This window comes from Heterocephalus glaber, unplaced genomic scaffold, assembly GCF_053883595.1.
Source record: "Heterocephalus glaber isolate CG9 unplaced genomic scaffold, H.glaber_assembly_v1.0 deba00000122, whole genome shotgun sequence".
NCBI classification, from domain to species: Eukaryota; Metazoa; Chordata; class Mammalia; order Rodentia; family Bathyergidae; genus Heterocephalus; species Heterocephalus glaber.
The window spans coordinates 62,467,765-62,493,785 of NW_028258138.1; the positions used below are offsets into that span (position 1 = coordinate 62,467,765).

The 26,021-nt window shown below is 34.3% G+C and overlaps 1 protein-coding gene across 7 annotated transcripts; it reads right to left on the reverse strand.

The window, feature by feature from the left end:
* On the reverse strand, nucleotides 1-25,984 carry Atg3 (autophagy related 3). Of its 7 annotated transcripts, XM_087215436.1 has the most exons (14): nucleotides 25,768-25,926; nucleotides 25,488-25,592; nucleotides 22,703-22,744; nucleotides 18,721-18,770; nucleotides 17,677-17,825; nucleotides 15,315-15,385; nucleotides 13,921-14,028; nucleotides 12,089-12,138; nucleotides 9,710-9,791; nucleotides 4,335-4,369; nucleotides 3,614-3,769; nucleotides 2,740-2,867; nucleotides 1,928-1,996; nucleotides 1-269 (listed from the first exon to the last, which is right to left on the reverse strand). In XM_087215436.1, exons 5-14 carry the CDS (start codon nucleotides 17,688-17,690, stop codon nucleotides 188-190), a joined length of 795 nt encoding a protein of 264 aa, XP_087071562.1. In that variant the 5' UTR covers nucleotides 17,691-17,825; nucleotides 18,721-18,770; nucleotides 22,703-22,744; nucleotides 25,488-25,592; nucleotides 25,768-25,926; the 3' UTR covers nucleotides 1-187. The 7 variants fall into 7 exon arrangements, with proteins under 7 accessions (XP_087071562.1, XP_087071555.1, XP_087071547.1 ...); XM_087215429.1 differs by lacking the exons at nucleotides 17,677-17,825; nucleotides 25,768-25,926 and adding an exon at nucleotides 25,933-25,984; XM_087215421.1 differs by lacking the exons at nucleotides 17,677-17,825; nucleotides 25,768-25,926 and adding an exon at nucleotides 25,929-25,946.
* Nucleotides 25,985-26,021: the final 37 nt, after the last annotated feature.

The window sequence follows — 26,021 nt, forward strand, 5'->3', positions numbered from 1 at the left end:
TCTTCACATTCATTTTTATTAAACAAATAAGGCTAGTACTGGAACTTTTTTTATTTAATGCACAAACATATAACTCCCTTTATTAGAGAAATTGTACATACTGGTAAATATGGTCAATGGTCACATCTACAGGTTAATTCTTCAAAAATCAGAATCAATAATTAGGATAGATTCTACGTTCTCTTTGTTACATTGTGAAGTGTCTTGTGTAGTCATATTCTATTGTTGGAATGACAGCTTGTACAAATTTCAAAAAAATTAGAAGATACCTAAAGGATTTTTGTTAAGGAAAATAAGACTGGCAAATAATTATGTTTTAAGCCTATATTGTAATTATCCATTAAAAAAAAGCATATGACAAAATTTTACATCAAATCTATTAAAGAAATCTAATCATGAAAGTTATACAAATTTGTGTCTATTCAACATGAGGCTCTCCACAAGTTTAAGACTGCCTGATCACCTATTTCAATATCTGAATTTGAAAGGGTTTTTTTGTACTGGCGATTGAACCCAGTCTTCTCACTGAGCTATAACTATACCCCACCCTCGCCTTTTAAAATTTTATAACAGGGTCTAACCAAGTTGGAAAGTTCCTAAGATAGGCTCAACTTGGAATCCTCCTGCCTCAGTTTCCCAGGATGCTGGATTATAGGCATGTACATACCACACCTAGCTGAAACTTCTTAATGAGAAGTTCACAAAGACCCAATTACTTTGATATAAAAAATAAGAACAAGATTGTCCATCTTTAAGTGAATATAAAATTTACTCATTTACTCTGCCTCTTTACTGCTTTTAAATTTGCTAGAACTTATAAAGGAAAAGAGTATTAGAGCCTTATAGCAAAAGAAAAAATCAATTAAATGAAACCCTTCATAATGAACTAAATCTAGATTACAGATGTACTTGGCACAGAATTTAATATATTGGACTGTCTTCATTAATACACCTGTGAATTTTTTTTTATGTTCTATTGTACCTAAAAACACTAACAGCTGTAATTTTCACTGGGGAAATCAATGATTCATTACTATTAATTACACAGACAGTACTCCAACTAGCTACCTAGCCTCCAACCTAAGAGATGAATGAAAATTATATATAAGAAGTTTTCATAATAAATTTGGTTTGGATTAAAAGTTCTTGGTTTGTTTCCATATCAAATCAACCCAAAGTTGCTCTGAAAAACATGCTTTATTAGGAATGCTTAAGCTATCTGTAGCTTCAAAACACTGGTGATCCTTCAGTCTACTACATCTAATTAGAGTGGTACAAACTAAGATAACTCAAGCTATTCAGCATCTAATTTACTGAGTTTGAATGCTTTTGATGAATCCATGCTATGGTTGCATATATTTCAGCATCTAACCACCTACTTGGACATCAACTTTAATTTATCTCTCATATCAACCTAAGAATTGAGTATGAGAAACTGAAAAAACCCATAAAAGATACAATAAAGATGCTTTTCACTGGAGAAAAATAAAAATATTATATTTTAAAAATATCTAAAGCAGTTCTTGTAGATTTTTTTTAAACTAACCTGTTTGATTTAGTTGAACTCTTTGTTTCTGGGAGACCACAGGTTGACGTAACCTAACTACTTTTACCTGATGAGAAAACACATTTTTGTTAACATGTTAAACTGGAAATATACTTAAGGAAAAGATACTCATGTTATCCAAATTAGCAGGCAGCCTCTGTAACAAGTTAACTGGTATACAAAGGAACATAGTCTAATCAACTAAATGTGACCTAACTATCCCAATAAAACATATCCTAAATAAAGATTTCCACCAGAACTTCCAGATATGATAGGCCAAAACAAGTTACAGGTACTGTGTCTTTAACATTATACTAAGTTTTCCAAACAAAACATCCTAGGAACCATTTTGCTATCAAGCACAAGTACAGGTAAGGATACATGTGAACACCAAGCTCTCCCCCTCCTTCTGCAACTGTCTCAATGATTTTCTTCATCACTTCAGCGTGCCTAAAAGCAAAGAACAAATCTCATTAGTACAGCTCAACTAGTTCAAAACAGGAAGACCACAATTTCATTTGTGAAGTAACCAACCTTGCTCTTGGTGATCTTAACATAAAACAATCATACTGTATTTTCCCCTCTACTCAAGTCAGATTGTTGAGCCATGCATACTGTTTTATTGGAGCAAAGGATAATTTTTTATAGTTACTACACACACAATAGTATTAGTCAGCTTTCTGATAAATGCAGGCAGAAAACAAGGGAAGGAAAAAAAATCATGAAAACGGATAAATGTGGAACAAAAGAGTGCAGGAACTCCTCATACATTCATTTCCTTTAACTAACCAGGTAGGAGATAACCCAGGAAAAGTACAAGGTTAACTTTATCCTCCACATGCTCAGAAAGATACACTCACAATAGGGCAAATCTATCTAATGATGGATACTTAGGTTCAAAACTATTCTAAGCTATTCTGGAGTTAAAAAAGAGCATTAGGATCACAAAGATCTATTGTATAAATACACAAAGAAAAACAACAACAAAAAAATCTTAATGTATTGAAGTTAAAATAAATTGAAGAGGCTTTCTTTCTTCCTCATATGTACAGTTAAGCACAAAACATTTCCAAGGAAGATGAAACAGAATTCTATTTGCTTATAAAGTAAAATTTTCTGTTAGGATCTATGTAAATAGATTACCAAACAATAAATATATAAAATATACACAAACATTCTCTACACACACACACCTGCATGGGTGAACAGAACACATGGGAGGTGGTGGGAGATGAGGGTGATTTTCAATGGTCACTGTTTTCTTCACATGATCTTGACTGATGTCTTCATACATGTGCTCAACTGTTAAAGGTTGCCGTTGCTGAAATCATAAAGAATGCTTTGAAATCACTATTTTAAAATTTTTACCTTATAGCTCAGTGTTTATATTTATCCTCCTATCCTCACCACAGTTGCAAATTACAATTTCAGACTATTTCGAACTTCCAGATTATTCTGGGTAAAGTTTATAACGTATCAAGACAGGGAGGAGATGGGTGAAGGAGTTTGCATATCTAGACTATGTGACATCAGCCACCTAACACAGATTCCACAAAAAGACAAGTATGTGGCTATTGAAACGTTTTAAAATTTAATAACTAATCTTTTAAGCCTATTTTGCTTTATTTGTTTCCTTTTATAGTTATAAGAATCACAGATTTTTTAAAAAGCTGACCTTATTTCAATTATTCAAATAAGTTAAAGAAGTCTTAAGGGAAAAACACATGTGACATGATCATTTTGGAAAAGCTTATACATACAATACATATAATCCCATACAAAATTTAATAAAATATATCAAGTTCAATTTCCTTTACATTTTAAAGGGATAAGCTTAGAGGCAAAGGAATAAACATGTAAACACAGATTACTTGTATCTAATTCTTAGTATTGTGTCTCATTGAATAATTTATTCAAAGTAAGAATCAAGTTCAATATTAATCATAAAACTGTAAAGCAAATGATTTCTAAGATTTAAAACATCACATAGACCCATGGCTCTGACAAAGGAATTAAATCCAACAATTTAAAATATTTACATTGAAACATACATCTTTTCATTTTTACCTCATCATAGCCGAACAACCATAGTCGTGGTGTCTGGTAATATTTATCATAAGTGATGTATAAGTCGTAAGTTCTGGTCTGTAAAATAGCATCTTCACCTCCTGCATCCGTTTTAGCTTTACAAGCTTCTACTATTTTCCTTGTATCTAGAGTAGCCTGGAACATAATGGATAAAAATTTAGTCATTAAGTCAGTATGAATGTGATATTCTAGAAAAGTCTATTTTTCCTATTCTATATTGTTGTCTTTTTTTTTGGTACCGGGGATCGAACTTGGGCCCTTGCGCTTGCACAGCAGCAGCGAAACCACTGAGCTAAATCCCCGGCCCTTAAAAATAAATGAACTTACAATTCAATTTTATATTTTATATACAATGCACATCTACAATGGCACCTCGGTTCATGAACTTAATTCATTTCATGATTTAGGAAAGATGGCCATGATTGTGTTTGTCACTGGATGCAGAGTTTGCGAAGAAAAAAAACAAAATTTTGCCAAATGCTTCTGTGTGCGTACCAAGTTGTTCACAAAAAAAGCATTCATGACCCAAGAAGGTACCATTGTATATATGATATATACTTTTATAGACAATTCAAATTTTATATGCTCTAACCAATATAAACAAGAATATAAAACTTTTTGAAAGATCAATGTCATTAATAAAAATACTACTCTAATACAAGTTCACTAATTAAAAATTAGAATAACTCAATTTACAAACCTCATCTGTTTCCAACAATCCACTTTCTTCATATTCTGTCATAAAAATAAATAAAAGATTAATCAAGTTCAAGAAAATTCCCCAAACAAAATTATGTATTACTTTAGAGTATCATTCAAAATATGGGGTTTTATTTTTGTTTTTAACTGAAATACTGTTAAGTATATTATTAAGTATACTATATATATTATATATATGCATTATATATGTATATATATTAAGATATTATTAAGTATCTTCAGTTAAATACAAATGAGTTAATTCTATATTTTCGAAATAATTTGCATGACAAAAGGCCAGAGAAAGTCAGCATGTTTACTCCTGGTTTGCGTTAGTCTATTAGATACATCTACTGACATAATAACACTAAGGAATGCTCAACAGCTGTGCAGTATATACAGGTTTATTTACATTCAAGAGTCGCTTCTTTACCTGAGGGAGATTCTACCTCAAGACTCTCACTGGGTGCTTGAAACCACAGATAGTAGAGAACTGTACACTTAATGGTTTTTCATCTTAACTAAGCTGTTATCATAAATGTAAGCCTTAACGTTAGCAGTTTGAGGCACACTCAGCAAAACTAGCATGAACAACTTCTTCACAATATTACAGACAAAATATTTATTCTTATCTGATCTTAACCTCAGTGTGCAATTTTTTCTTTCTTTATTCAGTAAAAACTTTTCACTTTTTTACCTAAAGGAAAAACTTACTGCATGTCTTTGCTATATCTGAATTGTCAGCACTACTATTGTTGTGTGTTGAGGGGGGCCTTCGTTAAGAAAATAAGGGTTACTTGAACAGAGAAACATTGTGATACCATGATAGTTGACCTGATAACTGAATGGCTAAGTGACTAACCAACAAGTATCATATACAGTAAGAGTAGACTGAGAAAAAAAAATAACTCATCTCATATATGAAACAGAGAGGAATAGCATGAGATTTCATCACATTATTCAGACTGTCATGGAATTTAAAACATGACTTTTTCTTATTTTTAGCATTTTCCATTTCTTATTTTCAGACTATAACTGACCATGAATAACTAACACCATCACAAACAAAACTGCATATAAGAGGGGACTACTGACAGTAACAATATAAAATATGAAAGTCATCAGTAATTTCCACTTTGCTCCATCGAGTGGTAAATTCTCAGTTTCCATCTTAGTTGACCTCTCAGAAACATCTGGCATGATTTATTCCCTCCTCCCTAGAGCACTTCCTTTTCTTAGCTTTTAAGATATTTTATTTTCCTTGCTTTCCTCCCACCCTATTGGCTGCTCCTTCTGTATCTCTTATGCTAGCTCAGAAAGGAAGGGGAGGGAGGGAGTCAGTGAGTGAGAGAGGGAAAAGAAAAAGAGGAAGAAAAGAGAGGAGAGGAGAAGGCAGGAGAGGAGAGGAGCACTGTAGTACTCAGTGGTAACTAAGGCGTCAATTCTTAGACCTTGGCTCTTCTCTAACCACACTCACTCCACTGGTGATTTTGTTTCAACGGCTTTAAATAATGAAGAAACTCAAATTTATTCCCTCCCTAAAGACAGATTTCTAAAACTGAGCTCCTGACTCCCTTTCCAAAGCTAATCTCCCTTAATTTTCCCCATCTCAGTTAATGGATTCTTTCCAAACACTCAGGTCAAAACCTTGAGAGTCACACTTGACTACTCCGCCTTTCACAACCTGTATTCAATACAGCAGCAAATCCCCTTGGCGTTATCCTCACAATATATCCAGAATTTTACTGTTTCTCATCACCACCGATATTATTACCTTAGCCCACTGGCGGCAAACCTACAGCAGGCATGCCTCAGTGGGCACACAGAGCCCTCTGTCGGGATGCAAGCCAAGGTGCCCCAGCAGGTTTAATTGCTGTGCTGGCACTTTGCAATAAACACTGTAAGTGGGTTTTGGGTTGTAATTTGGGCACTGATCTCTAAAAGGTTCACCATCACTGCCCTCGCCCAAGTCACTATTATTTCTTGCCTAGGGTTATCAAAATAGCCTCCTAACTATTGACTCTCTTCCCCTTCAATATATGCTTAGCACTTCAGTAAATGTTAAAGCATGTTACTCTATTACTTACCAAAACTCACCAATGTCACCTTCTCTTACACTGAATTAGGACCTACACAATCTGGCCCTTGGTTACCTTTCTGACCACCCTCTACAGAAGAGTCTCCTTGCAATTATTTTACATAAGTCATACATGTTCCCACTGGAGGGTCTCTACACCCTTTCCCCAGATAACTGAACAGCTTGTTTACTCACTTCCAGGCTCTACTCGGATGGCGCACTCAGTGGGGTTGTTCTGACCAGCTTATAAAAAATGGAAACACTGTACCCATCCCCTTTTCTTATTTTTCTCTCCAACAATAAACATCTACATTATATAGTCTGTTTATCTATATTTTTGTTTGTCTCCTCTCATGATAATCTACATAAGAGATCATGTCTATTGCTTTTTATCTCTAGCTCTGAGAAGCTGCTGATACACAAATACTGTACTGCCCAATAGATATTTGTTAAATGAATGAAAATTATCTTTTAAACATCAAAAACACCATTTTTAAGCAAAATTCTACATCGAGCAAGCAATTCTTCAATTATCCAAGGAAAATGCAGCAAACATACTAAAAGGCTGTCAGATATTTCCACGGCTTGTATTCTAAAAATATTGCTTTACTCATGGGGTTCTTTCTACCCATCCCCATCACAGACTGGACAAAACTGTATGCTATTCAGAAACAGACAAATCCAGAAAGTATTGTTAAAAAGGATGAGTTCAGCTTCTACCAACTGTGAAATATCCAGATGGTAATAAAACTGACCAAGTAGTTTTGCAGTTTAGGAGATCTAGGCAGAGTTTTAGATATAGAAGTCCTGAGCATAGAAATGGTACGTGAAACTGCTGTGAGAAACTCCGGTTACAAATGACTCACTCTGATTTCCTCAAGGGATGGTAGTTTGCCATGGAAATAAGGACAAGAATCTCACTAAAACATAGGAAGAGATATACAGCTAGACTTCATGCAGACTTGAAAGTAATCTGGAAAACTAAATTGAAAGGTACTTACAATCATGACTTGCCATTATGGTCTTCAAATCTACTTGGCACCAACTTCTACTTTTGCATGCTACAAAACATAACTATCTTGACCTAAAATGATATATTTTGGGGATGCAGCTATCTCATAGACTCCAAAGCCCGCCCTATGTCTTTTTCAAATTCCTTCCTTCCTTCCTTCCCTCTCTCTTTCTCATCTCTAATACACACACTGTCTTTCTATATATGTATGTGTACACACATACATATTTATATTTAAATTCTTGTTAAGAATCTGGTCTCTCCTGATATGCAAATATTCACCCCTAACCACCATGTGCCATTACAGAAGCCATAAGAATTGACAAAATCTGGGGAAAGGAAGGAATCAGAAGAAAGAGGGTGGCTGTGAAATAGTAACATTTAATATACAGGCAGAAGAAAAATGCCCCACAAATAAAGATATGAAAAAACCTTCACTGGTCATTCCAGAGATGCAAATGAAAACAATGCTGAGATTCCACCTCACCCCAGAAAGAATGGCTGTTATCAAGAAATCAACCAATAACAAATGCTGGTGGGGCTGTGGGGAAAGAGGAACCCTGGTCCACTGCTGGTTGGAGTGAAGACTGGTGCAACCACTGTGGAATCAGTATGGAGATACCTCAAAGAACTAGGACTGGAAGTCCCATTTGACCCAGCTATTCCCCTGCTGGCTATCTTCCCCAAAGAATTAAAAAGAATCATACTACAGTGATATATGTGCACCCGTGTTCACAGCATCACAGTTTGTAATAGCTAAAACTTGGAAACAGCCCAAATGCCCATCAACTGGAGACTGGATTTATAAAATGGAGTACTACTCAGCCATCAAAATGAGAAATTAGAGATATTTATTGCTAAATGGATGCACATTGAGGGGATACTCTTAAGTGAAATAAATAGGACACAGATGTGTAAATACCAAATAGTTTCTCTAGTATGAGAAACTGAAAGTGTAAGTAAGGAGTAAAAGGTATAATAGATAATGTGAAATAGGAAGAAAAGGGGCAAAGGTGAAGGAGAAGTGGGAGGGGTAGGGGAAAGGACAGAAGGGAATGGAATTAATATGAGAAAATGAAAAAAAGGAAACAAAGTCTTTGTAAATAGGGAGGGATGGAGGGGTTGAAGGGAGGGCAGATGAAGGAGGAAAAAATAAGAACCAAGAGAGATTATGTAAAGGTGCAAATTTCCAATGATGAATGTCATTATAATGTATACCTAAAATGTACCGATAAAAGGATATACAGTTAAAAAAAAAAAAAAAAGGAAGAAAAATGTCCCAAAAGACTTAGAAAAAAAGTCAAGGAAGAAGACAATCCAATGTAAGAGAGTGGGAGAAAGAAAGGATATAGTTACGATATAGTTAACAGAGTCAAATGATAAATAGAAGGTAAGTAAAGAATTGATTTAATAATGAGGTAATCCTGGTGATAGCAATTTCTTCATCTATTTTTAAAGACCTGAGGTTTCACTTGTATTAAAGATTATCTTAACGAAATAGGAAATTTTGAATTATCATGTACTGATAGATCTGTATATCTGTTCTGCTAGTAGAGTGGGTTTTGATCTCTTGTAATAATGATTTATTAACGCAATGATTCTTAAGTGGTAATCCCAGAAGGAGTCACTTCAGAATCTTAGGAAACTATGAAGGGATGCTATGTAGTTCAAAAGGCCCCATTAAGAATCACTATCTTGCCAGGCATGGTGGCATATGCCTGAAGTCCCAGCACTTAGAAGGCTGAGGCAGGAAGATCCTTTGAGTTCACAAGTTCAAAACCAGTCTAGGAAACATAGCAAGAACCTATCTTAAAACAGAACAAAAAATTATTATTCATAAGGTTTTTCAGAGAAAGATACAAACACCGCAAAGAAAGAAAATACAAAACACATGACCAAACTGTTCTGCTCTGAAATAATCAAAGTATTGGTATCTTACATTAAAGATCTACGATTAGTAGCTGGGGATTTAGCTCAGTGGTTTCACCGCCTGCTGCGCAAGCGCAAGGACCCGAGTTTGATCGATACCCAAAAATAAAAAAAGGATCTATGATTAGTATTTATCCCAACAGAAATAATACCGCCATGAATATGTTCTAAGTAATACAAGAGCCCAAGATCAAAATTAGTTTTGCACTAATAAATTTAAAACTAAACAGTACATTTCCTAAAATGGTAAACACTAAAATTTAAAATTCAACAGAGTAGAATTCTTAATTCTCATGGATCACAAATACTTCAGAATCAACATCCTAATGAGATTAAAGCCAATTTAGAATATAAATACCTTCCATGTCTGCAGCTTCTCCTTCATCTTCCTCTTCTTCCTCTTCACAGAGTGCTGAGCAATCTTGGAGTTTTATACTGTCCTTTGAAATTAATTAAATATTGCTTCACACACTGAAACCCCATGTGCTACATAGTACTAACCAAAAAAAGTGAAAATAAGAGTGATAAAGCAGTTCCTATCCTCAGGAAATTGAAACACAGTGGGGATGAAAAAGCCCTTCAATCATCTAATGTGCTAAGTGATGTCACTGAAAAAACTCAAGGTATTACGGGAACAAGAGTTATCTCAGCTAACCATTTAAAAATAGTTACTAGTTGAACTTACAATAAAACAGTATTTTTACTTCATCAATTACTATTAGAAAATCAACTCAGGTTAACTTATACAGTTATACACAGTTCACGAACAGTTTTGTTTGCAAACAGAAGAGTTTGGCAAAATCTTATTTTTGTTTGCAAACTTTTTATTGGATGACAAACACAACTACGGTCATCTTTCTCACACAAACACAAATGTAGCCATCTTTTGCAAAATCTTAGAACAAATTAAGTTCATGAACTGAGGTACCACTGTATACTTATAATTTAAACCAAAGGCTTACTTACAAATCACAATATATTTATAAGCTAAAATAAGACATAAATCAAACACTATCAATTCCAATTTGTTAAAAATAGCCTCGCTGAATTAACTAAAACTCATCAGTCTTTATAGTTATTATACCACATAAGATTTCCATTCAATTTAACTAAAGTTTACTATAAAAATAAATGCTAACCAATGACAGCCCTAAAATACAGTTCACATTCTCACAAAATTAATCATCTGAAACTGATATGTTAAGTGACTAATTTGGGCATTTAGTTTCATTTGGGTTGTGATTTACTTAGAGGTGGCTTTATTTACCACTAGAAACTAAAATCAAGTATATCCTTAATACCCATACAATGTAAATCAAAGAAGAAAGATTGCCAGCATCGGGTAATTATTAAATGAGCTAATATCTGACAAACTGATCATTAAAGGAGTATTTAGTTATGCTGGTAATATTGACACTTGATACAGAAGAGTAGAAATCAACAACCAAGACTTGGTTGTTAATGGAAAGCATCCTAATACTTGGTGTTAAATGGCAAGCATCCTAAGAACTAAATAATTTTAAAAACATATAAATTCTACATAGTATTAAATAAGAAATGACAGAAAAGATATATCCTAGTTGCAAATTATTAGAATATTCATCCTTTAGTAAAACATAAGGATGTTAAGTAGGATATCAGGCATCATAATAACCATTATTGTATTTATTAAAAATTCGTATGGAGATACCTCAAAGAACTAGGGCTAGAGGTCCCATTTGACCCAGCTATTCCCCTGCTGGGGATCTTCCCAAAAGAATTAAAAGAATCATACCACAGAGATAGATGTGCACCCATGTTTATGCGGCACAGTTTGTAACAGCTAAAGCATGGAAACAGCCCAAGTGCCCATCAACTGGAAACTGGATAAAGAAGATGTGGTTTTTTTATAAAATGGAGTACTACTCAGCCATAAAGAATGAGAAACGAGAGATATTTATAGCTAAATGGATGCATATTGAGGGCATACTCTTTAAGTGAAATAAATAGGACACATGTGTGTAAATACCAAATAGTTTCTCTAGTGTGAGAAACTGAAAGTGTGAATAAGTATTAAAACAAAATACTTTGGATAGAATAATTATATCCCTGTTGTTATTAGGAAACATTCCCTACAACAGTTACTAATTTATGACATTCTTTGTGTTTTCATCATTGCCTCTTCAGGAATTTCTATCTATAGCTTAATAGAAAGTATAAGAAAATAAGTTTATTTTTCAGTTTTACACTGGGATTAAGGTTAAGTTCATTGGTTTGAGAATTCATCCTTTTGAATTTCTATGTTTTGGAATTTGAGGCCAGCCTGGTCAACTTAATGATAGCATGTCTCAAAGTAAAAGTGAAATTAAAAAGTGCTGGGGATATAGCTCAGTGGTAGAATGCTTCTCTAGCATGCCTAAGGTCCTGGCTTTGACCTCCAGTACTTAAAAAAAAAAAAAAAAGGTGAAGGTATTTTGTATTATTGGTTCATATAACTTCAAACAACTATATAAAAATATTAAGATAATTACATTAATTCTAATAATTGGAAAGCTAATACAGAGAGCCTGTATTAAATGAAAACTTATAAGGAGAAAAATTCCACTCAATTGGAAAAATAAGGCGTGGGAGGAGAGGTACAATTTGAGAGTTTTATAATATATAACCAGACTTTGGATATGAAAGATATGAGTTATCTTAAAATATATACAGGCAAATAACTAGATCACTGACTATAGAAACATTAACTAAACAGTACCTTGTTTTCCAATGTAATCTCCTTAACTGCTTCAGTTATTCCTGCAATACCTGTTTAGAAATTCAACAGAAAATAACTAAAATTAAGCTGTGATTAGTCTACTTACTTGAATAATGCAACTTAAAATCATCTAAATCCTCACAACTTCTCTGAAGTAAAGAGATAAATACTAACAAAACCTTTACAAATAAACTCCAATAGGAACAGATAGACCAGGGGCCGGGGATTTAGATCAGTGGTTTCGCCACCTGCTGCGCAAGCGCAAGGACCTGAGTTCAATCCCCAGTACCAAAAAAAAAAAAAAAAAAGCACACTGTGAGGAACAGATAGCCCAAGGGGTACATCTTCAAGCTCAAACAAACATACTAACTTAATATTTTACCATGAATTATCCTACTCTATCATTCCCTATTTTCTATCCCTTGCTTGTAGCACAATACATTCTAAGAAAACAAACACATTCAAACATTATGGTACTCATTTAATTAAACCTGTATCAAAATTTTCTCAACTAGATTTTGGTATGTAAATATGCTATTTGCTTCAGAAATCTAAGACATCCAAAGGTACTAACACAGTAACACATTTATATGGGGCATACTACTTACTGTTTCCACATCTTATTTAATCTTTCCAAACACTATCCTGTGAAGCGGTTAAGAGTAATAATTTCTCCCTATGTAGAAATGAAGTCACCAGAGATGGAAAATGACCTATTTGAGTTTCATATCCAGTTATGAAGAAATTAAGATTAAAATCCTTATAAGCTGACCTTTGGTTCAATGATTTCCCACTGCTCTTCAATGAACAAATTCCATAGAAATGACATGCCTGAAGTAAACTATCAGGGGCTGGGGATTTAGCTCAGTGGCGCTGCGCAAGCGCAAAGTCCTCAGTTTGAGCCCCAGTACCAGAAAAAAAAAACAAAACACTATTATGAAAGTGGAAGCACCACCGGTCAGCTAGAAAATATTTCCATGTAAAAATATCTTGTCAGTGTTCTCAGTTTAACAAGGAAGAAAAATTCAACAAGACAAAAGTAGCTAACGTTACTACAGGAAAAAAAAAATACAAAATATGCTTAGTCTCAATATGCCAATTATATTTTATTGATCTTTTAAAACTTTGATATATAGGTCTAACATGCCTAAAACAAAAATAAACAGCATATGCAGGCATACACTTATGCCTTAAATTTAGTTCATATAACAAATATTTATTGAACTTCTATATCAAACACTATGATAGATATTGAAGATTCGAGAATACATCTCTATTTTCATGGAGCTTATAGCTTAAAATTTCTTACAGTAATTTTTCAATAAATAATTATTAAATACACATAGTTTCCAGTTTCTGGGTAAAGTAAAATTATCTCACAGTTTCTGTCACAGAGGAGCTCATAACTCAGCAATGGAATGACATATAAGGAAGATTCTAAAGTATAGTATGCACAATCAGTATTTTTATTGGCTTTACTTTTTCTTCTCTTTAGAAATAATGACAATCATATAGTTATTTTCAAATTGTCATTGAAGCAGCCAGTTCTATAAAAATTTAGTATACACCAAAGGCTCTTTTCAAGTTGTCCTCTTAGGGCCGGGGGTTTAGCTCAGTGGTTCTGGCGCCTGCCTCGCAAGCGCAAGTTCAATGTCCGGTACGAAAAAAAAATAAGAGATCTGATCAATCTGTCCTCTTATTTCTTTCAGATAAAAGTCTACTGGGACAAAACAGTGCCTTATCTTTTTTTTTTTTAATCAAGAATGTTACAAAAGACTGAAAGAGTTTAAAACAATTTATACTAAATATATGTCATTCCAGTCTCCTCTTACCTGTGTTGTGATATGTATCTACCCATCCCCCATCACCATCATCTTCTTCAATGATAGCTTCCAATTCATCTGAATATTCCATCTGTTTGCAACGTTTGTAGCATGGCACTATTAAAAAAATGGCAAACTCAGTTATTAGTATATAATCTACTAATCATAAATCCATCAGAAGAAAGTTTATTTCATAAAATATTTACACTACCAAAATGTTAAATGACTGTATTTCACTTGTAAGAGTTATATTCAGGCCACAGACACATATTTAGCTATATTAATCTTTCCCTAAATTGCTTTGGCAGAAGACAAAGACTTTGGTGTGAGTTTTCTGTGTATTCCTTTACCATAGTCTGTGATGAACAGCAGGCTAACGGCAGATGACATTATTCAATTCAAGCAAACCAATACCTTAAATCACCACTTTACTCTCAGAACATGGAAGTACCACCTGTCATACATACTGAGAAGTGGTGATCTCTGGATACAAGGCTGAAATAAATTCAGTATGAATTTTATAAGTCATATTTAAATTTCAGTTATTCACGATGGATAAAAATACTTTAAAATTCAACAAACTGCTAAATTTTATTTCCTTATACAACCACTGCAGCCAAATTTTATATAAAACAAAACTATTAATTAACAAATATTATTATTCATAATTCTAAAACTGAGCAATTATAAAGTAAAAATATAATGTTGGGTCAAGTTGCTATTAATCTCCTGCTTTTTTGAACAGTTTTTTGTAAGAAAAAAATTGCTATTTTTCAACATATTATCTTCCTTTTACTATATGAGGTAAATTAGAACAGAAATCAATGTATTGTTATGTGAATTAAGGATTATTGCAACCTTTTGATGTTCTTTTAAAATTCACTTCATAAATATATATTTCAAAACATTTTTTGTGCCTTAGGAAATCCTTCAATGGCACAATGAATAATAAAATCGAGATGTCAAGGTAGTATCAATTTCATTTTCCATAAAAAATTCACATTGAAAGATTAAAATCGTTCCAATTTCAGTACATGTGCTGCCAAAGCAAGCACGAAAGACTAAAATCAAATAGGTAAAAAAATGATTATGAAGTCAACTTCAAAAAAAAACCCACAAAAAACCTTTTAGGAGAAATCTAACTTTCCTTAGGGCCTTCTTTTATATCTTGACAACTGAATCTTTTTGGCCAAAACAAAAAGTTAAAGAAGAGAAGATACAAATCAAAGAAGAAAACGAATACTACAGAAATAGAAAACACAGAATTTCATTAAATTTCCAACTTTCTGGGAGAAGCATTAAGAACATCAGACAAAAATTACGATCAGTAAGGATAAGCAGTTTTTTGATGTTGCTTTTAATGTAACTGCAAAATTTACTAATATATACAATAGAATTCTTACCATTTTTGGTTACCAAAAATTGTTTGCCTGTTGGTAGGTATGCTTTCACTTTTAATTCTTCCCCTGTAGCCCTTTAAAAACAGGAAAAAGTACCAAAATACAAATATATTTAAAAGTCAAATATGGGGGATTTCACATGTAAATCTCAAAACTATAAAATATATTAATCCTAAGAAAATTGCTTTAAGATTGGTTGGAGAATATGCCATTATTGATATATATATTACAGAAAAGCACGAAGATAATATAAGTGAAATATACTCAAGAGATCCAGACAAAAAATCCTAGGGTAATAGATTAAGCAACTAGTATGTCTGCCTCTAAAGAAAAAGAAAGTGCTACTCCTTAGTGTAGCTTTTTTAATCTCAGATTTTTAATCCTAATGTATTACTGATCTTAGATTTTTTAATCCTAATGTAGTATTCATCTTGATAGGCAAAATAAACCCCCAAAACTATATGACATTACATAACAAAGCAGGGGGTTGGCAAGATCCCCATTCCTACCACTATTAAAACTGGAACTAAAAAAATCCTTTGACTCACAAGATGATAATGCTTAAAACAAAACCATTTTATCAGATGCTCATGAACAACAGGATGCAGAACTCTAATATGCATTACTATCACTTCTAAAAGGCAGATAATATTAATATTCCCATTTTATAGGTAAGTAAACTAAAGCTTAAAGGGTCAGGATGCCTGCAGATACAAAACTAGGTTAGGAGAATCAGGATCAAGCCAAGTGAGCCCAGAGCTCTTCTGTATGTGTGTGTGTATAGTAACGAGGATTGAACCTAGGGCCTTAACCACACCAGGGAAGCACTCCACAGCTGGGCTATATACATCCCCCCTACCTTTTAAATTTTATTTTAAGACAAGATCTCACTAACTCTCCCAGGCTAGCTTCTAGCTTGTGAACCTTCCTGCCTCAGCCCCTAAGTAGCTGGATTATAGGGATAAGCCACCACATCTGGTTTTAGGGATCCTGGTCTTAAACTCTGTGGATGAGAACCAACTGTAACATTTCTAAGCTATTATACCATCTCACAATAAGAATCTGTTCAAACATCCTTCTGTGGGCTATCTAGAACACTTGACCAAAATAGTGGTGGGATGTGGTGTCTTTCACAAACAAATGAGCATAAAGATGGAATGCTACTGCCTTTTCAAGCTTTAGTTTGACTTTCAAACTATACATTGTACCACAAAATATATCCATGGAAGGGCTGGGGATTTAGCTCAGTGGTTCTGCTGCCCACTGCTCAAGCACAAGGATCCGAGTTCGATCCCTGGTACCAGAAACAAAAAAAACAAAAAAACATATATCCATGGAATGCCCTAATATCATCTGACAGCCTTCTAGGCTTCTTTTAGCAAATCTCAAGTGTCAAATTCAACAACATGATGGCAATTCCTGAAGTTCTAAGAGAAATGAAAAAAAGGTTATGATAGCACTTGTCTACATAAAGGTTACTAACATGGAAATAATCTGTTTCTTGCATTGATTTAAAATTAATTACTCCTTTGGACCCAGCAACTCAGGCAGAAGTGTGGACAATGGAGTACAATATGTTACAAAAAACTCTTTCACCAATCAGGATTTATAAAACAAAACTCTAAACACTTGCTGTAAGATGATCTTGCCTATATATACAAACTCTTCTAACAATACTATAAACCATATACTTAAACTTTTTAGACAGCTTAAAAGCTACCACAAAGAAATCTCAATAAGGAAAATGAGTATCTACCATATTGAAGAAAATCCTAAATCAGCTCTTTTCACAAAAACCACTATTATAACAAATTCTATACCTATTTGACTTCAAATATATACAAATTATAGGCCAGAACCTGGTTTGAACAGAAAATTTAGAATGGGGGTTGGGCATCTTTACTAAATCAGAGAGATTCTATGATATGAACTTAATTTTTAAAAATCTGGAACAGGGCCAGGGATTTAGCTCAGTGGTGCTGCAGCCTGCCTCACAAGCATAAGGTCCTGGGTTCGATCCCTGGTACAAAAAAAAAAAAAAAAAATCTGGAACAGAAATAAAAAGAAAAAAAGATAAAAATAAATGAACCTCATATTTTGGCTTTTCTTGACAAATAATGTCCTATAAGATAAAGAGCAAGTGATAAGAAGCAGAGACAACTATTTCAGGTACATAACAGACATAAAAATGGAGAATAAAACAGACCCCAAAAGAGAGTTCCAGTTCTGGTTTAAAATACTAAGTTCTTTAGATATTAAGAAAAATATTATCAATTAAAACTTTTTAAATGCTAGAAACCTTGCTCCTAATCAAACTGTACGTTTTAATTACAGATGACAATGTCATTAAGAAAAAAAAACTTGCCTGCCATGGTGCATGCCTGCAATTCCAGCTACTCAGCAGGCCGATAGCAAGTTTCTGGGCATCTTAGCAAGGTCCAGTCTCAAAAGAGAAAAGGCTGGGAACGTACCTTAGTCTTCCCTGGGTTCAATCATCAGAACCATACATAAAAGCTTTAAAAAGATGTATCAAGTTGAAGCAGCCAAACAAGTTGATAAATTCCCAACAGTTCTGCCACTATTAGGATTACTTTTTCAGAAAGTTTTTAACATTAGTATTTGAAAATAATAAAAATGTGTTTGTTTCAAAACATTGCTATTATTCATATTTTAAAATATATATTACTTTAGTAATTAAAAAATTAATGTAGAAAATAAAATCTGAAGTCTATTACAAGCAAATTTATAGTTAAGACCTTAATTGGTATCATGAACATTTAAGTTTAGTTAATTATTAAAGAGAGAACATACTTTTCAATCTAAAAAGTCTGTTACAGGTTTTAAAGAAAACATAAAACTTCCCAGAAAATGTATTTGTTGTCATTAAAAATGTTTAATAAACATTTATTTGAAAAAAGAAAGTTATCAAATTCATTAAACTTCTGAATGTTATTTTTTTAAGGAACTACAAGATTAGACCTAGAGACTACTAAGGAGATGCTAGCAAAGAAAAAAAAAGAATTTATCTCAAACATGTACATCTTTAGTGCTAATAAGAATAAAGTTAGACATAATGCCCACTTTTTTTCCCTTTAAGTATCACTGGGGTAGTATTTAATAGAAAAATCTACCAAAGAAAGTTCACTGAATTTATTACTGTAATGCCCGGCATGGTGGTGCACACCTGTAATACCAGCACTCGAGAGGCTGAGGCTGGAGGATCACTGTGAGTTCAAAGCTAGCCTGGACTACACAGTGAGTTCAAGGCCAGCCTAAACTGCATAGTGAGACACTGTCTCAAAAACACAAAACAAACAAAAAAATTTGTCGTTATAATTTTCATGCAATAACCTATATGCAAATTACCATAATTTTAAAGCTTTTTTACCTTTTATTTAGGCTTACTTACCATTGCCATGTTGGGCAGTGGTGGACTAAGTGATCTCCAGCTGCCACAAACTTTAGGATTTGGATAGAATAAAAAGAGGGAAAAGAAAAATTAAACAATACCGAATGCAGGCTGGCAAAATGTCAAACTGATTGCCTTGGGTAACCTTTATACCTAATAATTAAAATGCAAACCAAACCTGCTCTATCAACCTGAAGATCTATTTTTGATTATCATTAAACTGTAAGAGTTTTAAACATTTATGAAAAGTGAAATTCATTTCGAAAGAAAAAGCAGAGTGCTATTTTTAATTCAACTTTATCATCTGACTACATAATGTCCAAAACATACAATATCATTAAAATAATAAGGGTAAGGCTACAGAATCTAAGATGTCAAGATCCATTTTATGGATAAATAAAATATACAGAGAATTGTGCTAGCAAATGAAAACTCAACTAAAGTCTTTGAAAATATTAGTAATAGATACTAGTCTATGACGTAAATCTCTATCACATCACATCAGTATAAGGGTTTTTTTTTCCCCAGTGCTGGGGACTGAACCCAGGACCTTGTTGCACGCTAGGAAAGCACTCTACCATTGAGTTACATACCCAGTGTTGTATTTTATTTGTTTCATTTAAGTAATGGCCAGTTTTGAAAGCTTTATCACACTCTTAAAGGAATCATTAATAAGACAAATGTAGTACCCAACAACAGGAAAAAGAACTTTGGGACTGACGAAATTAAGAAATTGATTCTTCTAACCACCTTGGGCTTTCTGGGCAGACTGAAAGTTATACAAGCTTTTGGATTTCTTTAGCAATAAAAAGACTCATTGAGAAGCAGTTTAATCTTTTGAAAATTTCTAGCTTACATGGACATAACATGATCTTACTGAAGGACAGAATTCCTCCTCATTTTTAAGAAGAGAAAGTGAAAGTCTGTTAAGCATAATGAGTGTTCCAACTGAAGCAAGATGTGCACATACCTTCCCAATTGCCTCTATTTCACAACAGCTCTACCTTAAAATCTTGTATTGTATTGGGGTTAATTACACAGCGAAAGAAGTACAATTCATTTAGTCTTTTAATGTCTGAGAAAGTATGCTCACATAAAATACTATACTTTGAGAAAATAAAATTTTATCAAATAAGAATTCTGAGGATAGCCTCTTTTAAGATCGTACATCATCAAAGATACAGCAACTGTATTCCCAACAGAAAATACAGAAATGTTTCTGTTCTTTCATTTTTAAAATATCTTTATTATTTAAACTTATTAAGACAAAAAAAAGAAATGAAAACAGTAATTTCTACTTCAAGTTTTAAGTATTTTGGGGGTCACTGGAACCAAACTACTTTTAGCTTTGTGGTTATTGGGAACTAATTTATCACCATCAAAAGTAATAACAGGGCCAGGGATTTAGCTCAGTGGCACTGCGCCTGCCAGGCAGGCACAAGATTTGAGTTTACCAAAAAAAAAAAAAAAAAAAAAAAAGTAATAACAAAATGCAAACCAAACAACTCTAAAAATTCTTTAATTACAGTACATTTCCTTGAAGTCACAAGATTAATTTTATCCTGCAGTCAGTCTGGTAGTATCTATTAATAAACAACAACAACAAAAACCTAAAAAGAAAAATCATTTTAAAAACACAATTGCAGCTGTAATTAGCACACGTGTGCATTTGCCCTTATTAGCAACTGCCATTATTATTTGCTTTGTATATTCAAATAACTTGTAACATAGTCAGCTTTCAAATCATCAATATTGCTTGTAGTAGAGCTTTCTCTTGGTGTTTACTCTCTTGAGATTTATCAATAAATACCTCCAATAAGATAGAATCAGTCTTTACATCTGGTAAGCAACTTTATTCCTCAATCTAATCTCTATTAATACAACTCAAAAAACACATCCAGTGGTATTTTCTTCAGACAATGCAATATTAAATACCGCTGCCCCTCTTTTTAAACACAAAGTCTTTGACACCTCTCAAAAACATAGCTGGCCCCCAGGCAGAATTTTGAAAGCTTGATTCAGAAACAGTAAAACAAAACAAATGAACAAATCAACTCAGTATATAGTTTATCCAGAGCAAATGCTGCCTTCCCATTTTCCTCTTCCAGGCTCATTCTAATCTCATTCAATCTCATAATGGTACTGTACTTCAACCTAGCATTATATGCTCAGTACCCAGCTGTGTTAATTTTGCCTTGGATTTTTTTAAAAGGAAAATTCAGTTTAATAGTTTCTTTCTTCAGTTTAATAGTTCATTTTAGGATTTCTGTTTTAAAACAGCTTAATTATAGCCAACAACCACAGAGCTGCATCTCTAACTTCAACTGTCTAACAATCAGTCATCATCACACAGTGGAGATAAAGCTTACCTTCATCTACACTCTTATTTCAGACGGTACTATAGAGTCATGTCTAAATTATACTTTCATTTAGCTAGAATGATGATACTCTTAAGATCAAAATTTCCTTTTATTTAGCATTCAAGGTATTATACTCATGAAGTCTGAAGCAGAATAGGACATTCAGAGAATGTCTAGTCTGAACCCTTCATCTTAGGTATGAAAACACATAAGGCTCTTCCTAGACAGCTTAACTTATATGCCTAAGTATTAGAGAAATGGGTCTTGAAAGCAACTCCAGGGCCAGGGGTGTGGCACACACCTGTAATCCCAGCACTTGGAAGGCTAAGGCAAAGGGATTGCCACAAGTTCAAGGACAGCCTGAGATACATAGTGAGTTCAAGTCTCACCTGAACCACCTGGTGAGATCCTGTCTCAAAAAAACAAAAAACAAACAAACAAAAAAAGCAACAACAAAAAAAGGAAAGCAAATCTCTTGAGTTCTTTTCCTACTACCATAGATCTTCATTAAAAATAGTTTCAGATAAAAGATCAGCTCAACAAAGTATTCTTAAAACTAAAAATATTCCATCCAGTAAAAATTGAAAGATCAATTATTCTGGGCCTCATTATACAAAATGGCTGATCTTAAAACATTTCTTTCAAAACAATACAGTTCAACTTCCAATGAATATTGTTTTCAGTGAGTTAAAAATCAAGCTTAAATAAACTTTTTGCCTTTTGTTAAGGACAAATCTGATCCAACTACAACTATTTGCAAAATTGGAGTTCAAAAGGATTTTTAGCATAGTATTTACTTTCCTAGGAATAAAGTACCTCAATGAAGGAGAACACTTTCATAATACAAATTTGGCAAACAAGTGAAATGTTTCCTCAAAAAATAATTCTGCTGTAGAAGTTCAATACACAAGGCATGGTGGCACATGCCTGTAATTCCAGGACTGAGAGAGGTTGAGGCAAGAGGATCCCAAATTCAAGTCCTACCTGGGTAACTTAGGGAGAGCCTATCACAGCATAAAAAGAGATGGGGACATTTCTCAGTGTGAACACACTGGGTTGAATCCCCAATACTGTCCCCCCCAAAAAAACTCAATAAAATACAACTGGCCCATGAAATATTAACCAATTTCAACATTACTTGTTCAGTTGAAAAAGTTAAAAAAAATTTGCGGCAAGAATCTAACAAATACAATATGTACACTGAATATCATATTAAGAGAGAATTTAATAACCAAGCAATGAACAAAATTTACAAATGGAAAATCATAAAAATTCATTTAGTGTAGCAGATCCAAAACACAGCAAATACTACAGAGCCCACTGCATGTCTCAATACAATAAAAATGCGAGTAAAGTATAAGTGACCATAGCAATCTTTTCCATCCTCTCTGCCACCTTCATTTCTAAATAAAGAACTTCAGAGAAATAAGAGAAGTGGCAAACTGAAAAGGAAGTTACATCTTCTCTTCTCCAGGAAGTACAAATACTTATAATCAGTATATAACCAGCAAAATCAAATTTTACTCAAGTTAGAAAGTTCAAGATGTTTTCTTAAAGCAGTGGAGACAACCAGTTTAATACACCATAAAATATAAAAGCTTCAGGGTATCTTCAACACTCACCTCTTCTGGGGTGATTACACCTGTTTCCTTAAATTTTGATTCCTAAAGAAAATGAAAATAGTAACAGTATTACAACATCTTTTACTTTAAACTAAAAATGCTTTGGGGGCAACTATTTGCCTTGAACCCTCCTAAGCAACTGTATATACTTATCACTGGTACTTGACAATTATACAACAATGTATAAATTGTATGTGTGTATTACTGGTATTTCACTACAATGACATACAAGTCTAATATAAGAAACTGACATGAAAATAATTACAATTCGATCAGAGCTATAATAAAGAGCTCTAAGAAAAAACATTCAAAGGTTTCAACAAACATGAAGTCTTACAGTGATTTTGTAAAATGAACATACATCTTTATTTCACAGCAGCGTAAAAATGTCTTAAAAGTAATGTAAATATCTTACAATTCAGCCAATGTCTAATTTAAATCAAGTAACATTAGAAACCAAAAGTAGAAATTGCTTAATATGTCCCATAATTCTTATTTCCACCAAGATAGTAAAATACTTTGCTCTAAATGATGCGTTCCTAAATTTTTCTAAATTTATAAATTTCGTGGTAGTCTACACTATTGCAAAGATTCATTTAGTGAATAATGTTATTATCTCAACAAATATTTACTATTAAGTACTAGGCAGTTTGAGACAATGGGATATAGGTGTAAATAAAATAAACCAAACTCATCTTTGCCATCAAAAGAAGCTTACATTCTACTTGAAGAAATGTGCACCATACCAAGAAGAAAAATGAAGCAGAAAGGGAAACTGTTGGGTGGTGGGGGAGAGATGGCCAATAAAAATAGAATAAGAGAATAAAGACTTCAATAGTAGATGACTTGAACACCTAAGCAAATGAACAAGCCATAAGTCTCTCTACAGGAGAAAAAATATTCAGGCTAAGAGATGAGCACATGTTCTTCTTACTCAGATGTAAGACTGCTTGATGGAGTCCCAAAGTGGCCAGGCTGGCTCTTACACAGGAGTGTTCCGGGAACACAGTAGCAGAAGAGAGGGGGACCTCTACAGATCAAGAAGCCTTGAAGATCATTATGAGGACTTTGGCTTTTACTGTATGTATGTCTTCAAAATAAAACATAACTTTTCTTAACTTTTACTGCTAGAAAAAGACCCCTAGTTCTTTCTTAAGGATTTTTTTTCTTCTCTTTGCCTTCCCTCATCTAGCAGGAAAACTGTAAGGATTCAGCAAAGAAGTGACGAGATGATCATTAATTCTGATTTCCTTTATACTAAAAATAAAGGTAATACATTCTGACATGCTAACACTTTCTTTTCAGCTTGGTGAAAAATTAAAATGATTTCTCAAGACAATTCTATGTCATACGTTTAATAAAATGCAACTGGCATATTAAATAGCCATATTTAATTTATAGTATGTTTAATTTATATTAATTTCATTATAAATAGTATATTTAAGAGGTCTTTTGGTTATTTCACCTCAAAACTAAAATGTTGTAACTGCTATACATTATTAAAATCATGACGAGAGGATTCCAGGAGACCAGGTAGGAGGCCAGTGCCTGACCTATCTTCAGGGACTGTTCTGAAAAAGCAACATACACCAAAAAGAAAGAAAAGAAGAAAAAAAGCATATGGTGCAAATGTTGAAACTATTTTCAAATTTTAAATACTTGGATAATTTTTAAATAGATTGACTTTCACAGCAAACAAACATAAGGAAAGCAAGAGAGGATTGTCATGAATAATTGTTCTTTTTTTTTTTCTTACTTGGTCCAACAAAGTATTATCTTTAAACGAACTTTAGAAATAAGCACCCATTTAAAAAGTACAGACCTAACATTCCTCTTTGTCAATGAAAGGGAGCAAAGAAAATTATCCATTATTTCTCTTAGTGTATCAGAATATTTCATTTCATTCCTACACTAAGATCAGTAAAATTCTAATTGAAAGCTTATAAAAGAACCAACAAAATGAAACAAAGTAAGAACTTGCCATTTACTATCACTGCTCACTTTTTAGAAAGCAAAAGTAAAGTTACAATGTTTGTTATAAAAGTGATGAAAGAAAACACTTGCAATTGTAGAAATTAATCTCTGAAAATAAACAACTGAGTCACTACTGCAACAGCTACTATACCACAGCTTCTACTTTAAAACTTTTGTACTGATGTCAATACAGTATATCAAAAATTATATACTCAGGAGGGTCAAGCTGCTCCTCATTACCACTGAAGTCCAAGATAAATAACCAGTTACAGCTATTTTATAAGCTTGAGAAGAAAGTTTTGCTACTTAGCTGGGCTCAACGTTACTGAGCTAGTGTCATCAATTTCACTTGGTCCCTTTGAAATCTGAACTAGTTGGGACCTAAGTTACAGTATACCTATTTGATACTTGAGGATTTTTCCATAAAACTTGGAAGAAAAAAGGGACATATGTCATTCTGCTATCAAAATTGACTTCATTTTTAAAAATAAGTAAAAAATGCTCGTTTAAAAATTCCGATGTTAAGATTTAACGTTCTTAAATCTTAGTTGTGGACCACCTTTCAACTCAACCTACCCAGCCAGGGAGAGAGCAATGACTGATGGAAACGGGCACGCACTGAGGGGGGATCCAACTCACTATGTCCGAGGAGGCAAGAAGCCCTAAAGAACAGCCAAGGAAGACCAGAGGCGGGGGCTGCCCATTCCCTGCGCCTTTCCTCGCCTGGAACAGGGGTCCCTCTCGCACTCAGTCCTTGCAGAGCAGAAAGTGTGTGTACTCGACAGCCCCTGGCAAGCCCGGCCCGGCTTACCTTCAGGACTGGGGTCAGGTACTCAGCCACTTCCAGTGCCTTTCCCTTCACTGTGTTAATCACATTCTGCATCCTGGGGCCGGAGCAGCGGCCGGCCCCGCGATACTGTGGGGAGGGCAGCGGAGAGGGAACGGGTGTCAAGAAGCGTCCCCGATGGGGACGATTCGCAGCGGTGCCCGCCGGGCGGCACACGGAGGAACGGCTCGAGATGGGACGCGACGCGACGCGACGGGACGGGGGGGAGGGGCACCGCGCGATCGTCCCGCCCCAGGCAGCTCACGGCGGGCCGGGCCCAGCTGTCACCGGGACGCGAGGGACGGTGGCCGGGCCCAGGGGAGATCTGGGAGAACTAGCGGGTGCACACGCAGCCCTCGCCCTCTCGGGAGCTGTCTTCCCTCTTGCTTCACTAGCACCCCTTCCGGGTCCCCTTCCTCCTCTCACTTGCCGTAGTTCCGCCTCCACCTGGGCCTCACGTGACACCTGACTCCCCTCACGTGACGCCAGAAGGCCCGCGCTGGGCGGGATCGGCCTCTT